The sequence below is a fragment of the Schistocerca piceifrons genome, chromosome 7, assembly GCF_021461385.2.
Source record: "Schistocerca piceifrons isolate TAMUIC-IGC-003096 chromosome 7, iqSchPice1.1, whole genome shotgun sequence".
Taxonomy (NCBI): Eukaryota; Metazoa; Arthropoda; class Insecta; order Orthoptera; family Acrididae; genus Schistocerca; species Schistocerca piceifrons.
In genome coordinates, this window is record NC_060144.1 from 62,568,177 (window position 1) to 62,588,274 (window position 20,098).

The 20,098-nt window shown below is 38.0% G+C and overlaps 1 protein-coding gene across 1 annotated transcript in view; it reads left to right on the forward strand.

Annotated features, from left to right (window-relative positions):
• Window positions 1-1,826: 1,826 nt before the first annotated feature.
• The window catches only part of LOC124804788 (nuclear exosome regulator NRDE2), a 158,095-nt gene continuing 139,823 nt past the window's right edge, over window positions 1,827-20,098 (forward strand). The window contains exons 1-2 of the mRNA XM_047265116.1: window positions 1,827-2,015; window positions 15,501-15,864. Of these exons, the coding sequence (XP_047121072.1) occupies window positions 1,934-2,015; window positions 15,501-15,864 (446 nt within the window). The 5' untranslated portion in view covers window positions 1,827-1,933. The remainder of the gene's footprint in view (window positions 2,016-15,500; window positions 15,865-20,098) is intronic.

Here is a 20,098-nt window from a genome sequence, read left to right on the forward strand (position 1 = left end):
GTCAGTGTGATCATGTGATGTATCTGACCCCAGGAATGTGTCAATAAAGTTTCCCCTTCCTGGGACAATGAATTCACGGTGTTCTTATTTCAATTTCCAGGAGTGTATATATATACTGCGGGATTCGATTGTTCACTGCTTTATGCTCAATGTCAATGCCATCGCCGCCGCTACTGCTGCTGCTGCTGTTGTTGTTGGTTTCGCCATCAAGTATTGGTTTTATAATAGTTTTATGTTTCTTGTTGCTCAGGCTTTTTGAGATCTTATGTACATCAGTCAAATGCAGTATTTCACGGTATATTTAGCTATCATTAACTGATTGTATTGTTTGAACGCTATAATGAGGTTTGCACTATCCCTAACCAACTGTTTCGGGATTATGGACTATGTTTGGCTTAGATAAAATACATCAGCACCCATACGACGACCGAAGCAGAAATATTTTTGCATTTGGTCTTGGTTTTCCACAGCAACATCGTCAAATATGAAGACGGGGGGATATCACCGCTTTAACTGAATGCCGTGTATGTAACACCATCTACACCGCGCAGTATCTGCTGTAATAGCTGACACTTGAGCTGAAATACTGTTTTTGGAAATACACAAACATATTCAAATTGGACTTCATCTACATATGATGGCAGCGTCATGAGGACATTAGGCTTGCCACAGTTGGGTGGACCTGCAATAATTGCTCGTATATTATGAGGAAGCCGTATTCCATTCTTCTTCTTCTTCAGGTCTTGTTTAGCATCTTCACAGGATCAATCACCGACGATAAAGTCCTTATGATGAGTATGTTTCACCCACTCTGCCATGATGCTAACTACGGCAGGTACTGACAAGCAGTTGGCATATATAGAAAGATACACTTTAAGGGATGGTAATAGTATGTGTAGCCATAATAGCTCCATCACTTAACCAACCGAATTATATTGGCTACACAGAAAAATCAGATATCTATATTTTACCCATGAAGAGTAACTTGATATTCATTTTGTCTGTGACTGGTGGGAAGACGTTTGGAGTAGCTGTCTGCTGCTGCATCTTTATAGGTGTAGCATTTAAAAATAATGATATTAATAGGTGTAATATGTGGACTATAATGAGAGAGGTGTGAAATAAAACACAACCACAGTTTGAGATTATATATACATAGATTATTTATTTAAATATCATACACTGGATTCAGAATTTTAAAAAATCACCAAACTCTTTCTTTATCTCCTTCTTCGCACCTGTACAGTATTTACCAAACAAGGCTTTTTGATATGCAATAAATTCCGTGCATATCTTCCTCAAGCCAACGGATGCCTCACCATCTGAGGTGCTTGGGTAGCTCAGATGGTAGAGCACTTGCCAACGAAAGGCAAAGGTCCTGAGTTCGAGACTCGGTCCGGCACACAGTTTTAATCTGTCAGGAAGTTTCATATCAGCGCTGTCACCGCTGCAGAATGAAAATCTCATTCTGGAATATTTACGAAACTTCTACGCCAAACCCACGGCACCAACGAAGAGAGACTATCCGTACTCGTGATGTAATGGCATTCTTAATGTACAGGACTCTTTACGTGCAAACCTACTGCGTCCTGAGATGGCGTAATCAGGCTGTCAATTTATGTTGACAGCAAAATCTGTTCTGGTCATTCCGCAGACAATAATGTATGTGGCGCATCCGAATGCGAATACTCATGACTCCAGAGACATTTCTAGTCTGTGGATTCACTCACAGATGTTTCTCTGGTCTCTGGCCAGCGATGCGCGTTGCTATCGATATCACCACCTATTGAGTTACATGTGTACCTATATCTGTGAGTTGCGTTCAACTTCTCTGGTGTGTTTACATCGTAATGTTTACAAGTTTTCGATGTTGTCAGGAAGAAAGAACGACAGGAGAATATAGTGTAGAAAATGTACTGTTAAATGGTTTCTGATGTCATTGTTTCCAGCCTACGCTGCAGACGCGACAGCGTCTGTCAAGCAACATGATGCAGACAATGTCCCTAAAGTGAGAGGTAATTTCTTGGTTTGTATTGAATCTACATGTCTCCCTGTTGTCATAATAGCAACGCAAAAAAATTGTGAGGCGTTTTAACTTGTCGTATGATCATATTCTTTTTGAATGTTTAACAGTATAATGTTTATTTTTGCGCTACTAATGTTGGTCAAATGTGCTCTTTATGTTTTTCCCCTTTTCGTTGACCAAATACTCATTTCACTTCTCACAGTGTTGCCTGACCGTATTATGGATGGTTTTGTGGTGTCCTCTTATATTTTCATTCATGGAACTCCTCCCGTTACTGAAAGACACATGCATCCGCAAATGGTTGAAGAAGTGGCTTCTATTCTCTCAGCACAGCATATTTTTCATATTACATAAGTATTTACTATATGTCCAGATATATACTTTTTACTCTCCATATTCTGTTCTGATATCGTCCTCGCTTGATCTGTTATACAGTGGTGTGAAAGATATCGTAGGCTAAATGTGTTGAGCAGAAGAATTTATTATTTTCACTTTTAATTTATATTCTATTATTGATAGGTCTCCCTTGCCCTGCTGTGAGTTTGCTTGAACTTCCAATTTTCTTCAGTGTGTTCAATCTGTTTGTGTGCTTTTCCCATTTGCAAAGTGTTTCAATGTGTACATATGTGTTCAATAAACAACTGTGATATGAATGGCATATGGCACTTTATATGGTATCACATTTTAGGATTTCTTTCCAGTTCTGTTGCATGTTGAGTGGGGAAGAATGATTGGTTAAATTCCTCCAGTTTCCTGTAGTTAATCTAATCTTATCTTCACATCCGTTTTTTGAAGCAAAGGGTAGATGACCAAAGATTATCTGTAGACTTTTCATTTAGTACCTGTTCTTGATGTTGGCTCTGATTTTATCTTCAAGTCATTTGAGTCTATCTTCAATTCTGCCAATTCACATTAGATTGAATTAGATTCAGTTTTCATTCATAGACTCAAAAATGAGGTGATGCTCATGGTGTGGGGCATTTGAATATAATACTCATTTCCCTGATCATTTGTCAGGAGATTGTCAAACTATGTGAATACATTAGAGTAAACTGGAACTGCTAATATTTACATAATTAATACACTGTCAGAATGGAAGACAGTTATGGACTTTTAATAAAGCTATCATACGCAAAATACCTAATTTCACGTGTTGTGACAAAGTGCTGTTAAAACTGAAACCTAATAGATATTTCTACCTAAGCTGTCCTCACAGTCCCTGTTAAGATATTCATCTACAGAGTAGAAGTAATTGTGTATCAAAATGTGTTTCAAATTCCGTTTAAACTGTGCTGTATCTGAGCCCAAGTTTGATTGATTGCTGGCAATTTATTGTAAATGTGTGTTCCTGAGCACTAGACCACTTTTTGGACCAAGGTAAGTGATTTTAGGTCATTATGTAGGTTTTTCAACATTTCTGTGATGTCATGTGAGTCAAACAAACTTGTGACCATATGTGCTGCCCTTCATTGTATGTTTTCTCTATCCCCCGTTAGAGTCATTTGGTATGAGTCCTACACACTTGAGCCATTTTCTAAGACGGAACATTCAAGTGATTTGTAAGCAGTCTCCTTTGTATACAGACAGCATTTTCCAGTACCATGCCAGTGAACTGAAGTTAGACACCTGTCTTACCTATGACTGAGCCTATGTGATCAATCCATTTCATATCCCTACAAGTTGTTACACTCAGTATTTGTATGAGTTGATACATTCTAATTGTGAATCAGTGATATTGTGGAAATGGTGCACTACTTTTTTCAGTTTGTAAAGTACATAATTTTCCATGTGTGTGCAAGTACATAATTTTCCATGTGTGTGCATATAATGCAAGTTGCACCACTTTGAAATTTATCAAGATCTGATTGAATATTTCTCCAACTTTGTATAGATAACTGCGAAAATTCTGAGGTTGCAATTATTGTTTGCCTGGTCATTAATATGCAACAGTGGTTGCAGTCTACTTTCCTGGAGCACACCTTAATTACTTCTACTTCTGTCAATGACGCTCCAACCAAGGTAATATGCTGTGTCCTCCCTATTTAGAGACCTTCCACCCAGTCACAAATTTCGTTTGATATGCTATATAATGTTGGTGTGGTACTGAGTCAAATGGCTTTCAGAAGTCAAGAAATACTGCATCCATCTGATTTCCTTGATCTGTGTCTTTCAGGAAGTCACATAATAAAAGCACAAGTTGGAATTCCCATGGTCAATGTTTTCAGAATCTGTGCTATTTGACAAGTAGGAGGTAATTCTGTTTCATATACCTCATAATGTTTGAGATTATAATACAGGGTGTCCCACTCAAACTTCCCTGGTTTCAAGGACCCAGGAGAAAAAACCGCAGTAGATACGACAGTGAAAAATGCACCACATTGTAGAGCATCTCAAAGAATTTATGTCCCACATCAGAAGAGCCAAGTATCGTCGCTAGAGTGCAGCATACTTGCATGAAGTGAAAATGACGACTCCACAGCAGCAGGCGCAAGCAGTAGTGTGTTTGCAGGAACAAAATCGCCGATTACTGTGTAAAGAAGTTGTCATCGTGTGTATGAATGTGATCCACCTGATGAGAAAAACAATTAAGGAATGGTATAGGAAGTATCTGGCAACAGGAAGTGTTCTGAAACATTCTGGTGGTGCACGTTACGGAGTTTCAGAAGAGACAGTGGAGGACATCAAACAAATGTTTCTCAGAAACCCACATAAGTCAATTCATCAAGCATTGCATCGTGTAGTTCACCAGCGTCTTTGTATGTTTACTTACAAAGTGTAAATTCTGCAACATCTGATGCCGAATGACAAAACACGGCGACAATTTGCTGCAGATATGCAGCAGCTTATTGATATGGATGCCAACTTACTGGAAAGATGTTTATTCTCAGATGACGCAACCTTTCATCTATCATCAAGGGTTAATAGGCGTATTGTTTGCATTTGGGGTTTGCAAAATCCACCTGTTGTCATTAAGCCTGTTCGTGATAGCCCTTAACTAAACGTCTGGTGCGGGCTAATGCATGACAGGATTGTTGGACCATTCTTCTTTGTGGAACAAACAGTGAATGGGTCAGTGTTTCTGGACATGTTGGAGCAGTTTGTGTACTCTCAGATACAAGATTTGCAGCCCAACATCAGTTTTCAACAAGATGGAGCTCTGCCCCAGTGGTCAACGGCTGTTCACAAGTTCCTGCATAAGAAATTTCCCAGTTGTTGTATCGGACGTGGAGGATCCATTGCGTGGTCACCACATTCACCCGACATCACACCACTTGATTTCTTCTTGTGGGGATTCGTGAAGGACCGCGTGTATGCAACCAAAGTGGATGATATTCCTATGTTGCGACATCGTATCACTAATGCGATTGCATCAATAACAGAGGAAATGTTACAAAGAACTAGGCAAGAAATTTAATATAGACTCAATATTCTTCATGCTACAAGGTTCACATGTAGAGGTGTACTGATGATAAATAAATAAATTCTCTGTCGTGCTCTACAATATTATGCATTTTTTATTGTCATATCTACTGTGTGTTTTTTTTTCTTTTTTTTCCTGGATCTTTGAAATCAGGGAGGTTTGAGTGGGACGCCCTGTACATTCTGTGATTCTCCAACAGATGGAGATGAGTGGAAATGGACAGTTGTTTTGTGGATCACTTCTGTTACCCTTCTTATGGACAGATGCAACCCGATTTTTTCTCCCAATCATTGTGCATAGTTTTAATTACAGTGTAATAACTTTGTTGTAGCTGCATCTTGCAACCTAAACTGGAGAGACTGAGTGAGCCGTAAGCATCCCTAATGACCTGATTCTTTATGAGACATAATGCATGAATATTTCTTACATCCTTCTTATCAGTTAAGTTGCAGGTTGGTTAAGGTGAGCCCAGACTTGTGTTTAGGAGAAGTGGGATACAGATTCCAGCCCAGCCATTCAGATTAAGGTTTTCCATGTTTTTCGTAAGTTGTATAACTGTTCTGCTTACTTGACATTTAATGTTTTTGGACAACACAGATATACAGTTGTGGTATTGTACATTAGCATTACAGACAAAGTATTGACACTCAGTAAAATCAATGAAGGGAAAAATTAAAACTCAGTTTCCAGATTTTCCAGCCAGTGGAGACATTGGAGCCAGCTGATGCAGTTCTTCGGGTGATCTGACTCAAGCACAAAAGGGACTGTCCTGAAACATGTGCAGCATCATCTCCACTGCTTTGTCGGAGTCATGACTTGGCCAGTGTCACCATTTCCAGCTCTGGAGGATAGTAATGTTTCTATGTATCCAAGCCATACTGCAGCCAACGAAATATTCAAACACAACACCAAGGCAAAACTCCAAGATTCCATACACCATTGCACCAAAAACTTGATTCCATAAACTTAACCATCAATACAAACCAAATTACAAACACAGATATCCATCACTAGCGTGCACCACTGCTTACTACAACCGTAACAACAGACCACCTACCGAGCGAAGTGATGCAGTGGTTAGCCCACTGGACTCGCATTTGGGAGGATGATGGTTCAATCCCACGTCCGGCCATCCTGATTTAGGCTTTCCGTGATTTCCCTAAATTGCTCCAGGAAAATGCCGGGATGGTTACTGACCTCCTTCCCCATCCTTCCCTAATCCAATGAGACCGATGACCTTGCTGTGTGGTCTCCTCCCCCAAAAACAACCCAGCAGACCCCCTACACAAACACTTATGGTGTCAATGGGTCTTCTGCAGCATGCTGCTGCTGGGAATTTGTTTCGATTAGTCATAGCCAATCGGGTGATAGTAAACGACAGCAAATGAGAATTGTTGAATACGGAGACTTGATTCAGAGGAAGATATGAATTGCTTACTTTTGTTTTTGACACAAAGAGTGGGACTGATGATTAGTGATCTGGCTGTTATGTATTATAAGGTTCCTTAATGCTTTTTGTATTTATTTACAGCGTTGTAGGTTTCTTAGAATATGACAGGATTTCCTAGGACATTTTTTTTAATGCCAGTGTTACAGTTTGGTTTGACTGGAGGAAAACTGGCTATGATGACGCATTGATCTGTAGCAGACCCTGATGATAGTTTCAAAACTTTTTGGCATATTTTCAGAATGCTTTGATTTCGTAGGTGGTGTTTAGGTGGGAACTAAGAGCCCAGGCTGGAATAGCATGTTTTATATGACAGCATTCTACACAATATGTTCCATTATGTTGCTACATAGTTTCATGCACTTGACATCATGACAGTGTTTATCAAACGCTATTTTCTCATTGGTTCCACCATCTTGTCTAATCATCCAGCTCATGATTTGTCACGGTCACTGTACAAACCATTACTAACTGATGCAATGGACCGAAAAGCTGCCAATACTGTAAATGCTCTTGTACCAAAATGTGATGTTCTACCCAATGCACATTCTTCATACAAACATGTAATAAATAATTACATTGAAGACATACATGCTGCATGAGACGGTGTCAGCTAAAAATGTTTGCAATCAGAAGATCATGCAAAGAATATCCAAGATACAACTATGTGCATTATTGTGTTGTACATCTCAGTTTCCTGTAATTTAACATTTATGTCTATTTCTGAATGATGATGTGGCTTCTGATCTGAGACGTCACCTATGTTAATGAAAGTTTTCGATCTTTATTATTTATGGACTTGCTGACAGAGAATGACTCCTTGAATCTACTAATTTTGTACTGTCATACTACTTCTTTCAAGCTGTTTTTATTGTTTATAGTAGCATGATAAATTCATCCTGCAAAAATTTTACATGGTTGAAATAATGCCATTCTCCTGTACAGTGTTGTTTCTCATGCTATATTTACATTTAATGTAGAAAAATATTGTTAAAATTATCTATGAAAGAAGAGTAGTGCCTGCTTACCTGCTTGTAAAGCACTTTACCTAAATGTACTGGGGTTGCCCATCTGCTATGCTTGTGTGGGGAATAAGGCAGATGTTGGCCATACACCATCATGTTCAGTTGGAGACAGCCTCGGGAGAATGGTACCAGGCAGCCTATGACAAGCTCTTATACAGATAGCGTTGATATCTGGTAAATCAGATTTATCATATTGTGTAGGTGGCACTTTTACTCCATGCTCTTTCCTTAGAGTGACATTTTGCTGGTTGAGGTGCTCTAGTACTTAGCTGTTGTAGAGTTTACCAATTTGTCTATTTGAAGAGGTAGAACTACGAGGTGCAGAACATATTTAGCGGTTACAGAAGCTAAGTTAAGAATGGAATTTTAATCTAGGAGGTGCACATAGATCTTGAGGTATAATCAATGCCATTGCAGATTAAGACTAAAAAAATAGTAAGGTAGCCCCCTCGAATGTGCACATATGTACATTGCAGATTACTATCTGTTCCACTTCAGCTGTGAGCATAGTGGCTGTCACTGTATTACTCATAGCATTTGTAGTACCTTTCCTAGTCATCATAATTTCACTGACTGCTACATCATTAGCTGACAAGATTGTTAACTATACTACTGTCATATGGTCATATGCCTTCTGTTTCCTCGCACATCTAACACTAAGCACCCTAGGTCACAGCATATTATGTCCATTCACTCCCCTCCTGTTCCATCTGACAGTCCAGTTGCAGAACTAGTTTACCTTTCTGACCTATCCTTCACATTCTATCCACTATCTCCTTCCATCATAATTTCTCCTCTGAAACATCTGTGTGAAACCATATGATTTGAGCTCTGAGCATCTTCCCCTTACAAATGTTCTCATTGTAACACCTGTCCCATGTAACCTCACTGACCCTACCACTGGTAAATCCGACATTATTGAAACAACATGTGCAGTCATGATTTTTGTACACCATCTAATATGTGTTCACTGCACAACATAATACATGATGTATTACGACGGAGGAAATAGCTTGTGACCGCTAGAAACAGTTCCACAACTTGCCCCAGTGTTGTAATACAACACACACATCATATTAACATATATAAATCCAGCAGATGATGGAGGTTCAAACCTTTGAAACACATTTTGGATGTAAACAGTGACTGCTAACAGTAAACCTGTTATTTCATGCATCATCATGTGCTGCTAAAGTTTTCCATGTCCAAAAACATGTACTAGTAAGAACAATGTGTGATGTAAATTTAGAACATCCTGCAGAGCCTATTTAGGAATCTAGGAATAAAAACATATTTCTTTTCCAAACCAACAGCTCAGTTCATGGAATAATTACTAAAAATATTAATAATCTTCACAAAGATTTATAATCACTTTGGTCCAGAAAGGTGTCCATTGTTCAGAAACACACATTTTCAATAACTTGCCAACAGCCATAAAATGTCTAACAATCAATAAAGTTCAATTTAAGAGGAGCCTAAAGGATTATTGGTGGCCAACTCCTTCTACTCCACTGATGAATTTCTTAGTAGAACCAACTGAGGGGTGTGTGTGTGTGTGTGTGTGTGTGTGTGTGTGTGTGTGTGTGTGTGTGTGTGTCACTAATAATGTCATATCATATGAGTATTAGAACAATTTAACTTAACGTACAAATTCAGTGCAGTAATATGATCATTGTATATAGGCATTGTAAAATAGTTTTTTCTGTATTGTTTATTACTTCATAATTGAAAATATGTCCAAAATTTTTCCGACTCATTCCACATCCATGATGATCACTCCACTTGTAATCTGTGGAAGGGACATTGGCATATATGTTTTTTATTGTAAATATTTATTGTATATTCTTGTTTTTCTGACCTGTTCTGCAGCCTGGAGCATCTCCTCACAATGGATCAGTTGGAATGAAAAGTACATCTAATCTATTCTATCACTGAAAAGCCAATAGAAATCTCCCAGACCAAACCATACTGCAGGCAGTGAAATATTCAAGCACAACTCCAAGGCAAATCTCCTATATTCCACATGCCAACACACCGAAGAGTTGATCCCAAAAATTAAACCATCACGACAAACCAAATTACAAATACAAACATCCACCATTACAGTGCACCACTGCTTCCTGTAGCCGTAACAACAGTCTCCCTACACAAATAATCCATTTAAAATACACTGCACCTTCATGATATCACACGACATGGTTATGTTGCGGATCAAAGTTGACAACTGGAATTGCATTGCATGCTTGACCCAAAGAGTGGCAACATGCTGACCATCTGGATGACTGTGCAAAGCTCCTTTATTTATCGACATCAACAATAAAAAAATGAAGAATAGTCTGATGGTCATTTCAAAACTGTTTGGCATATTTTCAGAACGTTTTGATTTCTTAGTTGATGTTTTGGCAGGAACCTAAGCATACTGTTTAAATGTCACTGAATATTCTGTTTCATATGACAGCACTATACACAATATACTCCATTTTGCTGATACATAATTTCATACACTTGACATTGTGACATGTTAATCAGACACTGTTTTCTCATTGGTTCCACCATCTTGTCATATTCACTATGCAAACCACTACCAACTCCAGCACTGAATGGAAAAGCTGCTGACAATGTAAAAGTGCACTTGTACCAGAATGCAATGTCGCGCCCTATGCACACTCTTCACAGCCACATGTAATAAATAATTACACTGAAGACACACATGCTGCTGAAATTGTGACAGCTAAACAGGTCTCCAATCAGAAGCTCAGGCAAAGAATATCCAAGACACAGTTCTGTGCATTATTGTGTTGGACAACTCAGTGTTATGTAATTAACTTTTCTGTCTATTTCTGAATAATGATGTGATTTCCGATCTCGGACCTCATCCACGTTAGTGAAAATTTTCCACCTTTACCTATGTGACCTGCTGACAGAGAATGGTTCCTTTAATTTACCAGTTTTTCATTGTTGTCCTGTTTTCGTTGAGCTATTTCTGTTATTTATAGTAGGAAGATAAATTCATCCTGCAAAAATTTTATGATTGAAGTGATGCCATTTTCCCATAAAATGTGGTTTTTCATGCTGTTTACACTGAACGTAGAAAAATATTCTACATCTACATCCATACTCCGCAAGCCAACTGACGGTGTGTGGCGGAGGGTACCCTGAGTACCTCTATCGGTTCTCCCTTCTATTCCAGTCTCGTATTGTTCATGGAAAGAAGGATTGTCGGTATGCTTCTGTGTGGGCTCTAATCTCTCTGATTTTATCCTCATGGTCTCTTCGCGAGATATACGTAGGAGGGAGCAATATACTGCTTGACTCTTCGGTGAAGGTATGTTCTCGAAACTTTAACAAAAGGCCGTATCGAGCTACTGAGCGTCTCTCCAGCAGAGTCTTCCACTGGAGTTTATCTATCATCTCCATAACGCTTTCACAATTACTAAATGATCCTGTAACAAAGCGCGCTTCTCTTCATTGGATCTTCTCTATCTCTTCTATCAGGTACGGGTCCCACACTGATGAGCAGTATTCAAGCAGTGGGCAAACAAGCGTATTGTAACCTACTTCCTTTGTTTTCGGATTGAATTTCCTTAGGAATCTTCCAATGAATCTCAGTCTGGCATCTGCTTTACCGCCGATCAACTTTATATGATCATTCCATTTTAAATCACTCCTAATGCGTACTCCCAGATAATTTATGGAATTAACTGCTTCCGGTTGCTGACCTGCTATTTTGTAGCTAAATGATAAGGGATCTATCTTTCTATGTATTCGCAGCACATTACACTTGTCTACATTGAGATTCAATTGCCATTCCCTGCACCATGCGTCAATTCGCTGCAGATCCTCCTGCATTTCAGTACAATTTTCCATTGTTACAACCTCTCGATACACCACAGCATCATCTGCAAAAAGCCTCAGTGAACTTCCGATGTCATCCACAAGGTCATTTATGTACATTGTGAATAGCTACGGTCCTACGACAGTCCCCTGCGGCACACCTGAAATCACTCTTACTTCGGAAGACTTCTCTCCATTGAGAATGACATGCTGCGTTCTGTTATCTAGGAACTCCTCAATCCAATCACACAATAGGCCTGATAGTCCACATGCTCTTACTTTGTTCATTAAACGACTGTGGGGAACTGTATCGAACACCTTGCTGAAGTCAAGAAACACGGCATCTACCTGTGAACCCGTGTCTATGGCCCTCTGAGTCTCGTGGACGAATAGTGCAAGCTGGGTTTCACATGACCGTCTTTTTTGAAACCCATGCTGATTCCTACAGAGTAGACTTCTAGTCTCCAGAAGAGCCATCATACTCGAACATAATACGTGTTCCAAAATTCTACAACTGATCGACGTTAGAGATATAGCTCTATAGTTCTGCGTTCGACGTCCCTTCTTGAAAACGGGGATGACCTGTGCCCTTTTCCAATCCTTTGGAATGCTACGCTCTTCTAGAGACCTACGGTACACCGCTGCAAGAAGGGGGGCAAGTTCCTTCGCGTACTCTGTGTAAAATCGAACTGGTATCCCATCAGGTCCAGCGGCCTTTCCTCTTTTGTTTTTCTGACCTGTTCTGCACCCTGGAGCACCTCCTCACAATGGAACTACTATACATGAAAAGAGAGCAGTGCCTGCTTAACTGCTCATAAAGCACTTTACCTAAGTGTACTAAGGGATACCCATCACTACAGTCTGGAACCGCGCGATCGCTATGGTCGCAGGTTCGAATCCTGCCTCGGGCGTGGATGTGTGTGATGTCCTTAGGTTAGTTAGGTTTAAGTCGTTCTAAGTTCTAGGGGACTGATGACCTTAGAAGTTAAGTCCCATAGTGCTCAGAGCCATTTGAACCATTTTTGATGCCCATCAGATGCACTTGTGTGGGGAATAAAGCAGTGGCCATGCACCATCATGTTCATTTGGATTGGAGACAGCCTCGGGAGAATGGTATTGAGCAGCGTATGACAGAGATAGTGTTGATTTCTGGTAAATCAGATTTATAGCATTGTGTAGGTGGCACTTCTTTTACTCAGTACTCTTTCCTTAGACTGACATTTCGCTGGTTGAGATGCTCTGGTACTTAGCTGTTGTAGAGTTTACCACTTGTCCACTTGAATAGTTAGAATTAGGAGGTGCAGAACATATTTAGCAAAGTTGTTGTAGAAGCTAAGTGAAGAGTGAAATTTTAATCTAGGAGGTGCACATAGGTCTTGAGGTATAATCAATGTCATTGCAGATTGAGACTTTAAAAAAATAACATGATAGCCCCCAGAATGTGCACATATGTACATTGCAGATTAGTGTCTGTTCCACTTTAGCTATGAGCAGAATAGCTGCCACTGTACTACCCATAGCATTCATAGAACCTTTCCTGTTCATCATAATTCTACTGAATGTTGTATCATTAGCAGATAATATTGTTACCTGTACTACTGTCGTATGGTCATATGCCTTTTGTTTCCATGTACATCTAACACTGAGCACTCCAACTCACAACATATTACCTCCATTTGCCCCCTCCTGTTTCCATCAGATATTTCAGTTTCAGGACTACTTTACCTTTCTGAACTATCCTTCCCATACCAACCACTGTCTCCTTCCATCGTCTTTCTATTCTGTAAAACATCTTTGTTGAACTGTATGATGTTCCAAACCACTGATCTGAACACAGAGCAACTTCCTGTTACAAATACTCCCACTGTACCACTTGTCTCATGTAGCCTCACTGACCCCAACACAGGTAAATCTGATATTATTAAAACAAAATGTGGAATCGTAAATGTTGTGCACGAACTAACTTGTGTTCACTGCACAGATTATTGTATGGAAATGACCAGCATAGAACTGAGTGAGCACATGAATGGACACAAAATAGCTGTCCTCCTTGGGGCACCCAGTCGCCAATTAGTGTCCTTACTCTATAGCAGTTGTTCACAATCTTTTTCAACTTAACATCCTCTTGTTGTTCAGGCACTTTCCAGAGTAACATTCCATTGTGCACTTAACTTCTGTTACAACATTGTTAATTACACCATGTGGTGGGACCATAGTACGTTGAAGTAGACAATTCGTCATCAGCTGACTGACAATGTTTCTTCATGACCAACGCAAATGCTGAGCAAATATGTGTTGTCACAGAAAACTGCATGCCAACATGCTTATACTTTTGCTGGATGTGTCCTGGAACCTAATAAAAAGGACCTTGTTACATGTGTAACAGTTTTAGCCAATAGAATTTACTCTCCCCAACAAGAGTGCTCCCAAATTTGAGAAATGGGTTCTGGATTCTCAACAGATACTTATCTTTCATGGGCTGCCTGGTCTTAACTCATACTGCATCTTTCTCCATTTCCTTTTGTGAACTGTTCACATGTGCAGTTTCTTGCTCTCTATTTCTGTTTGTATTTTCACCCTGTCAGGCTATCAGTTTTTGTCCTGCTCTGAGACAATTTGCTAAATCTTCTTTCCTTTATTAATTTGTTTTTTATTCTTCTCTTTCTTTTTATCCTCGCTCCCTCCCTATCAAATTTCTTGGGAGTTTCCTTAAAAGCCAAGTGGTTTGAGGTGCCATGTCATGGATTGTGCAGCCCCTCCTGCTGGAGGTTTGAGTCCTCCCTCGGGCATGGATGTGTGTGTTGTTCTTAGCATAAGTTATTTTAAGTAGTGTCTAAGTCTAGGGACCGAAGACCTCAGCAGTTTGGTCCCTTAGGAATTCACACACATTTGAATATTTTTTTTCCTTAAAAATGTTGTGTGTGCATCCTGTACTTTTAAGCAGCTTGTGTCTTGGACCTATCAGTTGTGTACAACTTCTAACTGCCACTCTTTCAGGTCCTTTTTACGCCATTATATCTTTTCTGTCACATTGAGACTTTTCCTTATTCCTTTATCTGTTTCCTTTCTCCTTCTGATGAACATTCTTAATTTTCAAAATGTTAGTGATTTAACATTGTTTTCAGAATGAGATTTTCACTCTGCAGCAGAGTGTGTGCTGATATGAAACTTCCTGGCAGATTAAAACTGTGTGCTGGACCGAGACTCGAACTTGGGACCCAAGTTTGAGTCTCGGTTCGGCACACAGTTTTAATCAGCCAGGAAGTAACGTTGTTTTCTCCATGTGATTTTCTAGAGACATTGTGCTAAAGGAAAATAGCAATACATTTTTGTTGATGTCATCATTTGCTAAATTTTTACTGTACAATTAGTTGATTTCTGTTCTTATCTTTTAAAACAGAACTTTTGTGGTAGACTTTCTTGCTCTGGCTTGCTGCAAAGGCTTCTTCATAAAATAAATTTTTATTGTATTGATTGGTTCCCTTTAAATTTGTGCTCCATATTACTGTAGTCACTCACATACAAATTGGGGATGTTTATAGGTTTTTCAGTTGGACAATGAACTGTTAACTGACCATGCACTTTTTCTTTCTTCTTACCAGGATTACACACTGTTTATTAATTTGTATTATCTCAGCTGAGTTAATGTAATGTAATTTGTGATCAGTCCAGTTATTCAAAAGTATTCAAGAGGTTTGATGCATGGGCTGTTATATAGCACTTTGATTTGACTATACATGTTTACAGAAACTGGTGAATTGCCATGGCTGCACGACATAAAGGTTCCAGAAATTCCTTTGCCTCAGCAGGATAAAGATTGTCGAGTTTCATCAGAAACACAGTGTGAGACCAGGACAAAAGCCTTTGAAGACTGTATTACTAATTCTGCCATAACTAAAGATATACAGTACGAGAAGAAAGAAAAGAAGTATGGAAGGGAAACACATTCTGATAGCGTTACTTCAAAAAAGAAGGGGAAGAGGAAATCTGGAAGTGATTCTGATACTAGTAATGAAGCTTATACACATCACAGGAAAAAAAGGAGACACAAGGAGCATCACACAGAAAAAAATTATTTTCGAAAAAAGAAGAAGAAAAAGTTGAAACGAAGGTACACAATTTATTATTGTTATTAATAGTAGTAGAGTTGGTGGTGGTGATGTATGTGTGCTGCTATTATTAGTTGTATTCCTACTGATGCTGTGTATATTGGGACCCTGTTATTCCAGTTACAGGAAGAGCATTAATATGCCAAATTTTTATACACTTAGGTCCTATTCTTTCATTTACTTCTCATTTACCTTTCCTTCCATATGTTCTTGTTCAAGTCACAGTTCCTTTTTTGTGACGGTCTCTCAGTCCCAGCTTCAACTTCTCACCAGATTTTTTGCTCACAGGAATTTATCATGACAATGATTCTGAATTTACACTGTTTTAAGATACGTTACATATGCTATATGGTATAAGAGATATGCGTGGTGTGTACCTTGTTGTATTTGGAAAAACTAATACCAAGGAATACCCTTTCGAAAGTGTAATGCAGCAATTTATCATTGGAAAAATTTGATTATTATTCATGTTTTATTACTGATTCAGGAAGACTAGTAGAAAATAAGCACTTCTCATAGTAATTGTTAATTTAAACAAAGAGCTAAGCTTTCACATGAATTTTATTTGTGAAACATCATTAAAGCCATGCTGTTCATCACATTCTGCTCACTTGTCAGTATATATGCTTGTCAAGATTGACTGGTTTTGTAAATAAGGTTTTGATATAGGTTTCCCTAACACTTCCGATTTAAAACTGAAGTTTAATAACCAATACAAACAAATGACATAATTATTTTTACAACTGAGTACAGCTGGCATAGTTAACATATTATTTAAACAAAGTGTGCAGTTGACATGCAACTGGAAATTATCTGTGTAAATTATAGGTGTGTTCCCTGTCTCGTTTGTATTGCATATGTTGTAATTTGCGTGTTCTGTAGATCATAATTGTGACCTCTCACTATGGTATGGAAAAAGTCCTTTTTACAATTACAGTACTGGTCAGTGGGAAATCTAGCAACATGCTGACCTTATACCCAATTGCTTAAGTTTTCACTTTCGTTCTTTCCATGCATACAATGGTTGTGGCATAAGAGGATGACATGAGGCGGAGGTAGCTGTTGCGAGGACAGGGGGAGTTGAGGATGGACAAAGATGAAAGGGAGAGGGTATCACAGAGAATACTAGGTCAATATTACAGCATCTCAAACTGAATTTCTGAATTTGTCATAGCATGATGATGGTGATTTGAATATGTGTGTGTGTGTGTGTGTGTGTGTGTGTGTGTGTGTGTGTGTGTGTGTGTGTGTGTGTGTACATATGTTCTTATCAACATCATCGTGGTACTACAGATTCAGAAATTTAGTTTGAGATGCTGAAATGGTGACGTCCTGCTCCTTGTGATAGCCTCTCCCTTCATCTCATTGTTCCAAAGCTTAGTAGTAGCTATTTCTTCTTCATCAATTTGAATTGTGTCGGCAGTAATGGGATTTCACGTCCTCAAAGTAAGTACATGCCAGCCAATCTGTCTCTTTGTAAATTTATGCATGTTATTTATTTCAAATCACTTTCAGTGGCTGTTGAGATATTTAATGAAGTTTATTTGAAAATGACTCTGAAGACTGCTTTTGTTGACTAGGATATTACCAGGAAATGGCTATATAGTGTGTTTATTTAGTTCTGTATTTTATTTCTGAAAACTTGCCCTCTTATGCTTCTAAAGCTGGTCATATAAAACATGCATTATATTATTCTGAACATGTGTAAGGGGGAATTTAAAGTGGTTTGGGGTGGCAATGGGAATATGGATCGAGAAGGGAGCTGTGTCAACTGCTGTGCCAAAGTGGCTTAGTGTCTAATGCAACTGCCTCGTAAGCAGAAGACCCAGGTTCGCTTTTCAGCCTTGGTACAAATTTTCTCTCAAAGCATCAGTCTGTATAAATAAAATCATATTGAATGTTCTCTACATAAAATAAGAGAATAAGACAAGGCTATAACCACAGCAAAGGTTGCTGTGAACACCAAAGTACTTGTTGAATAGACATGGCGCTATTGGAGGTGGTGTACCTTTGTGTTCCTCTAACCTTTGGAGTGATTTACCCATCCAGTTACAAGGAGATACAGTTTAACATGGACCCCATATCACAGTGCAGCTGCCAAATGAAGTGGCATAGTGGTTAGCTCACTGGACTCAACAAGGACGATAGTTCAAGTCTCTGTCCGGCCATCCAGATTAGGCTTTTTCAGATTTTCCAAAATCGTTACAGGCAGATGGCAGGATAGCTCCTTTGAAGAGGATAAGGGTGTGGCTGATTTCCTTCACCATTCTATCATAAACCGATTTTGTGCTCCATCTTTAATGACCATAGTGTTGACAGGATGTTATACTCAAATCTTCCTTCCGTCCTTCCTTCCTTCTTCAATGCAGCCTGATATTTTTCATATTAACATGCTACTTGACAAGAAAAGTGAAGCATCCAGAGGGCATGGTCAGGTGTCTACGTAATATCTTACATGTCCAAACCATCAGTGGGTATGTAAATGATTGGAATTAGACATCTGTGCGGCATGTAAAATGGACACAAGTGTGCAGTAGTGTTGTTTGTGTTTAGTGTTGCTACCAGGCCTGGTAGGAGATTGAAGGAGCATGAACAGTAAGTAAATTAGCGACTACTGAGAAGAACATAGAGTTATAAAGGTTATTTCTTATTTGGGTTTAAAGTTTAATTATTTTTGATTATCTTTAGGTTTATCTGGTGGGGTTATTGTTAGATTTATTTGTTTTCGTCAGGTTGATTTAAAGTCTTTAATTGCATACTCTTCTGTTGCTCATATAAGAATAGTTATTGGTGGATTGATAACTATAAATTGGTGAGGTTGTATGGGTTCTCTTTCTTTAATGGTTGGTCATGGTTTATGTTCTTCTGGATTGTTTTGTTTATCTAGTATTATTTATGAACGTTTAGGTAGACGAAGATTATTAATTAACAAGGGTATAATTAATTTGATACCTAGAATGGCTTTATGGTGATTCCTTTTAAGATCATCAAATATAGCTGCCCCTCTGTCATTAAATTTGGTAGGTGAACTTAGATTATTAAATAGAATTATGTCTTGATCTTCTTTTAGATTTTTTGCTTTAATTTTTTTATCTTTTTTTAGAGCTGTTTATACTTTTTATATATATTCTTATTCTCAGCATGGGAATTATTATTCTGGGGTTTATACTTGTTCTCTTGGTTATTTCTGTGAATATCATCTTTTACTTTTGCATTGATTGCCTTTAAATATTCTTTGTTTAAAGGGTGAATATTTCTTTGTTTAAATTGATTAAGTATTTTAATTTAAAATATTGTTTTGTGGAATCAATGATATGTAGTTTTTCATCTTAGGCCGTGAATTTATTTTCTATTTGTTCTTTGAGTGTTTTCTTTATTCTTTTCTAGAACTATAATTTTTATTTTAGGTATTTATTATTTAATAATTGATTATAGAGTTTTTGTTGAATGAGAACTTTTTAATTTAAATGGTTCTATGGTTGTTATAACTTTAATTTTGGATTGAATGTGTCTTATTTTTATGTCTTTTGTTATATATATTTCTTCTTTGGTGATTTATTATAGAGAGGATTATATATCGGGCGAAAAGAATGTAAATTGTTTTATTATTATTGTTTTAATATTTATTCTTTGTATAGGTTTTTTAATTATTAGTCCTAATTTGATTAGAATTTTGTTAGGATGAGATGGTTTGGGTTTGGTTTCTTATTGTTTAGTTATTTATTACCAAAATGTAAAATCTTATAGTGCTGGTATATTAACTGCACTTTCTAATCGTATTGGTGATGTTGCTATTTTAATTTCTATTGCTTGAATATTAAATTTTGGTGGTTGGAATTATATTTATTATTATGATTTCATTTCGAACTCTTTTGAAATAAAGCTTATTACTATATTAATTGTTTTGGCAGCTATAACTAAGAGAGCTCAGATTACCTTTTCTTCTTGACTTCCTGCTACTATGGCTGGTCCTACTCCTGTTTCTGCTTTAGTTCATTCTTCTACTCTTGTTACTGCTGGAGTTTATTTATTAATTCGTTTCAGACCAATATTAGATACCTATAATTGTGGTTGATTTTTACTTTTAATTGGTTGTATAACTATATTTATGGCTGGATTGGGTGCTAATTTTGAATTTGATTTAAAGAAGATTATTGCTCTTTCTACTTTAAGACAATTTGGTTTAATAATAAGAATTTTGGCTATAGGTTATCCAAAACTAGCATTTTTTCATTT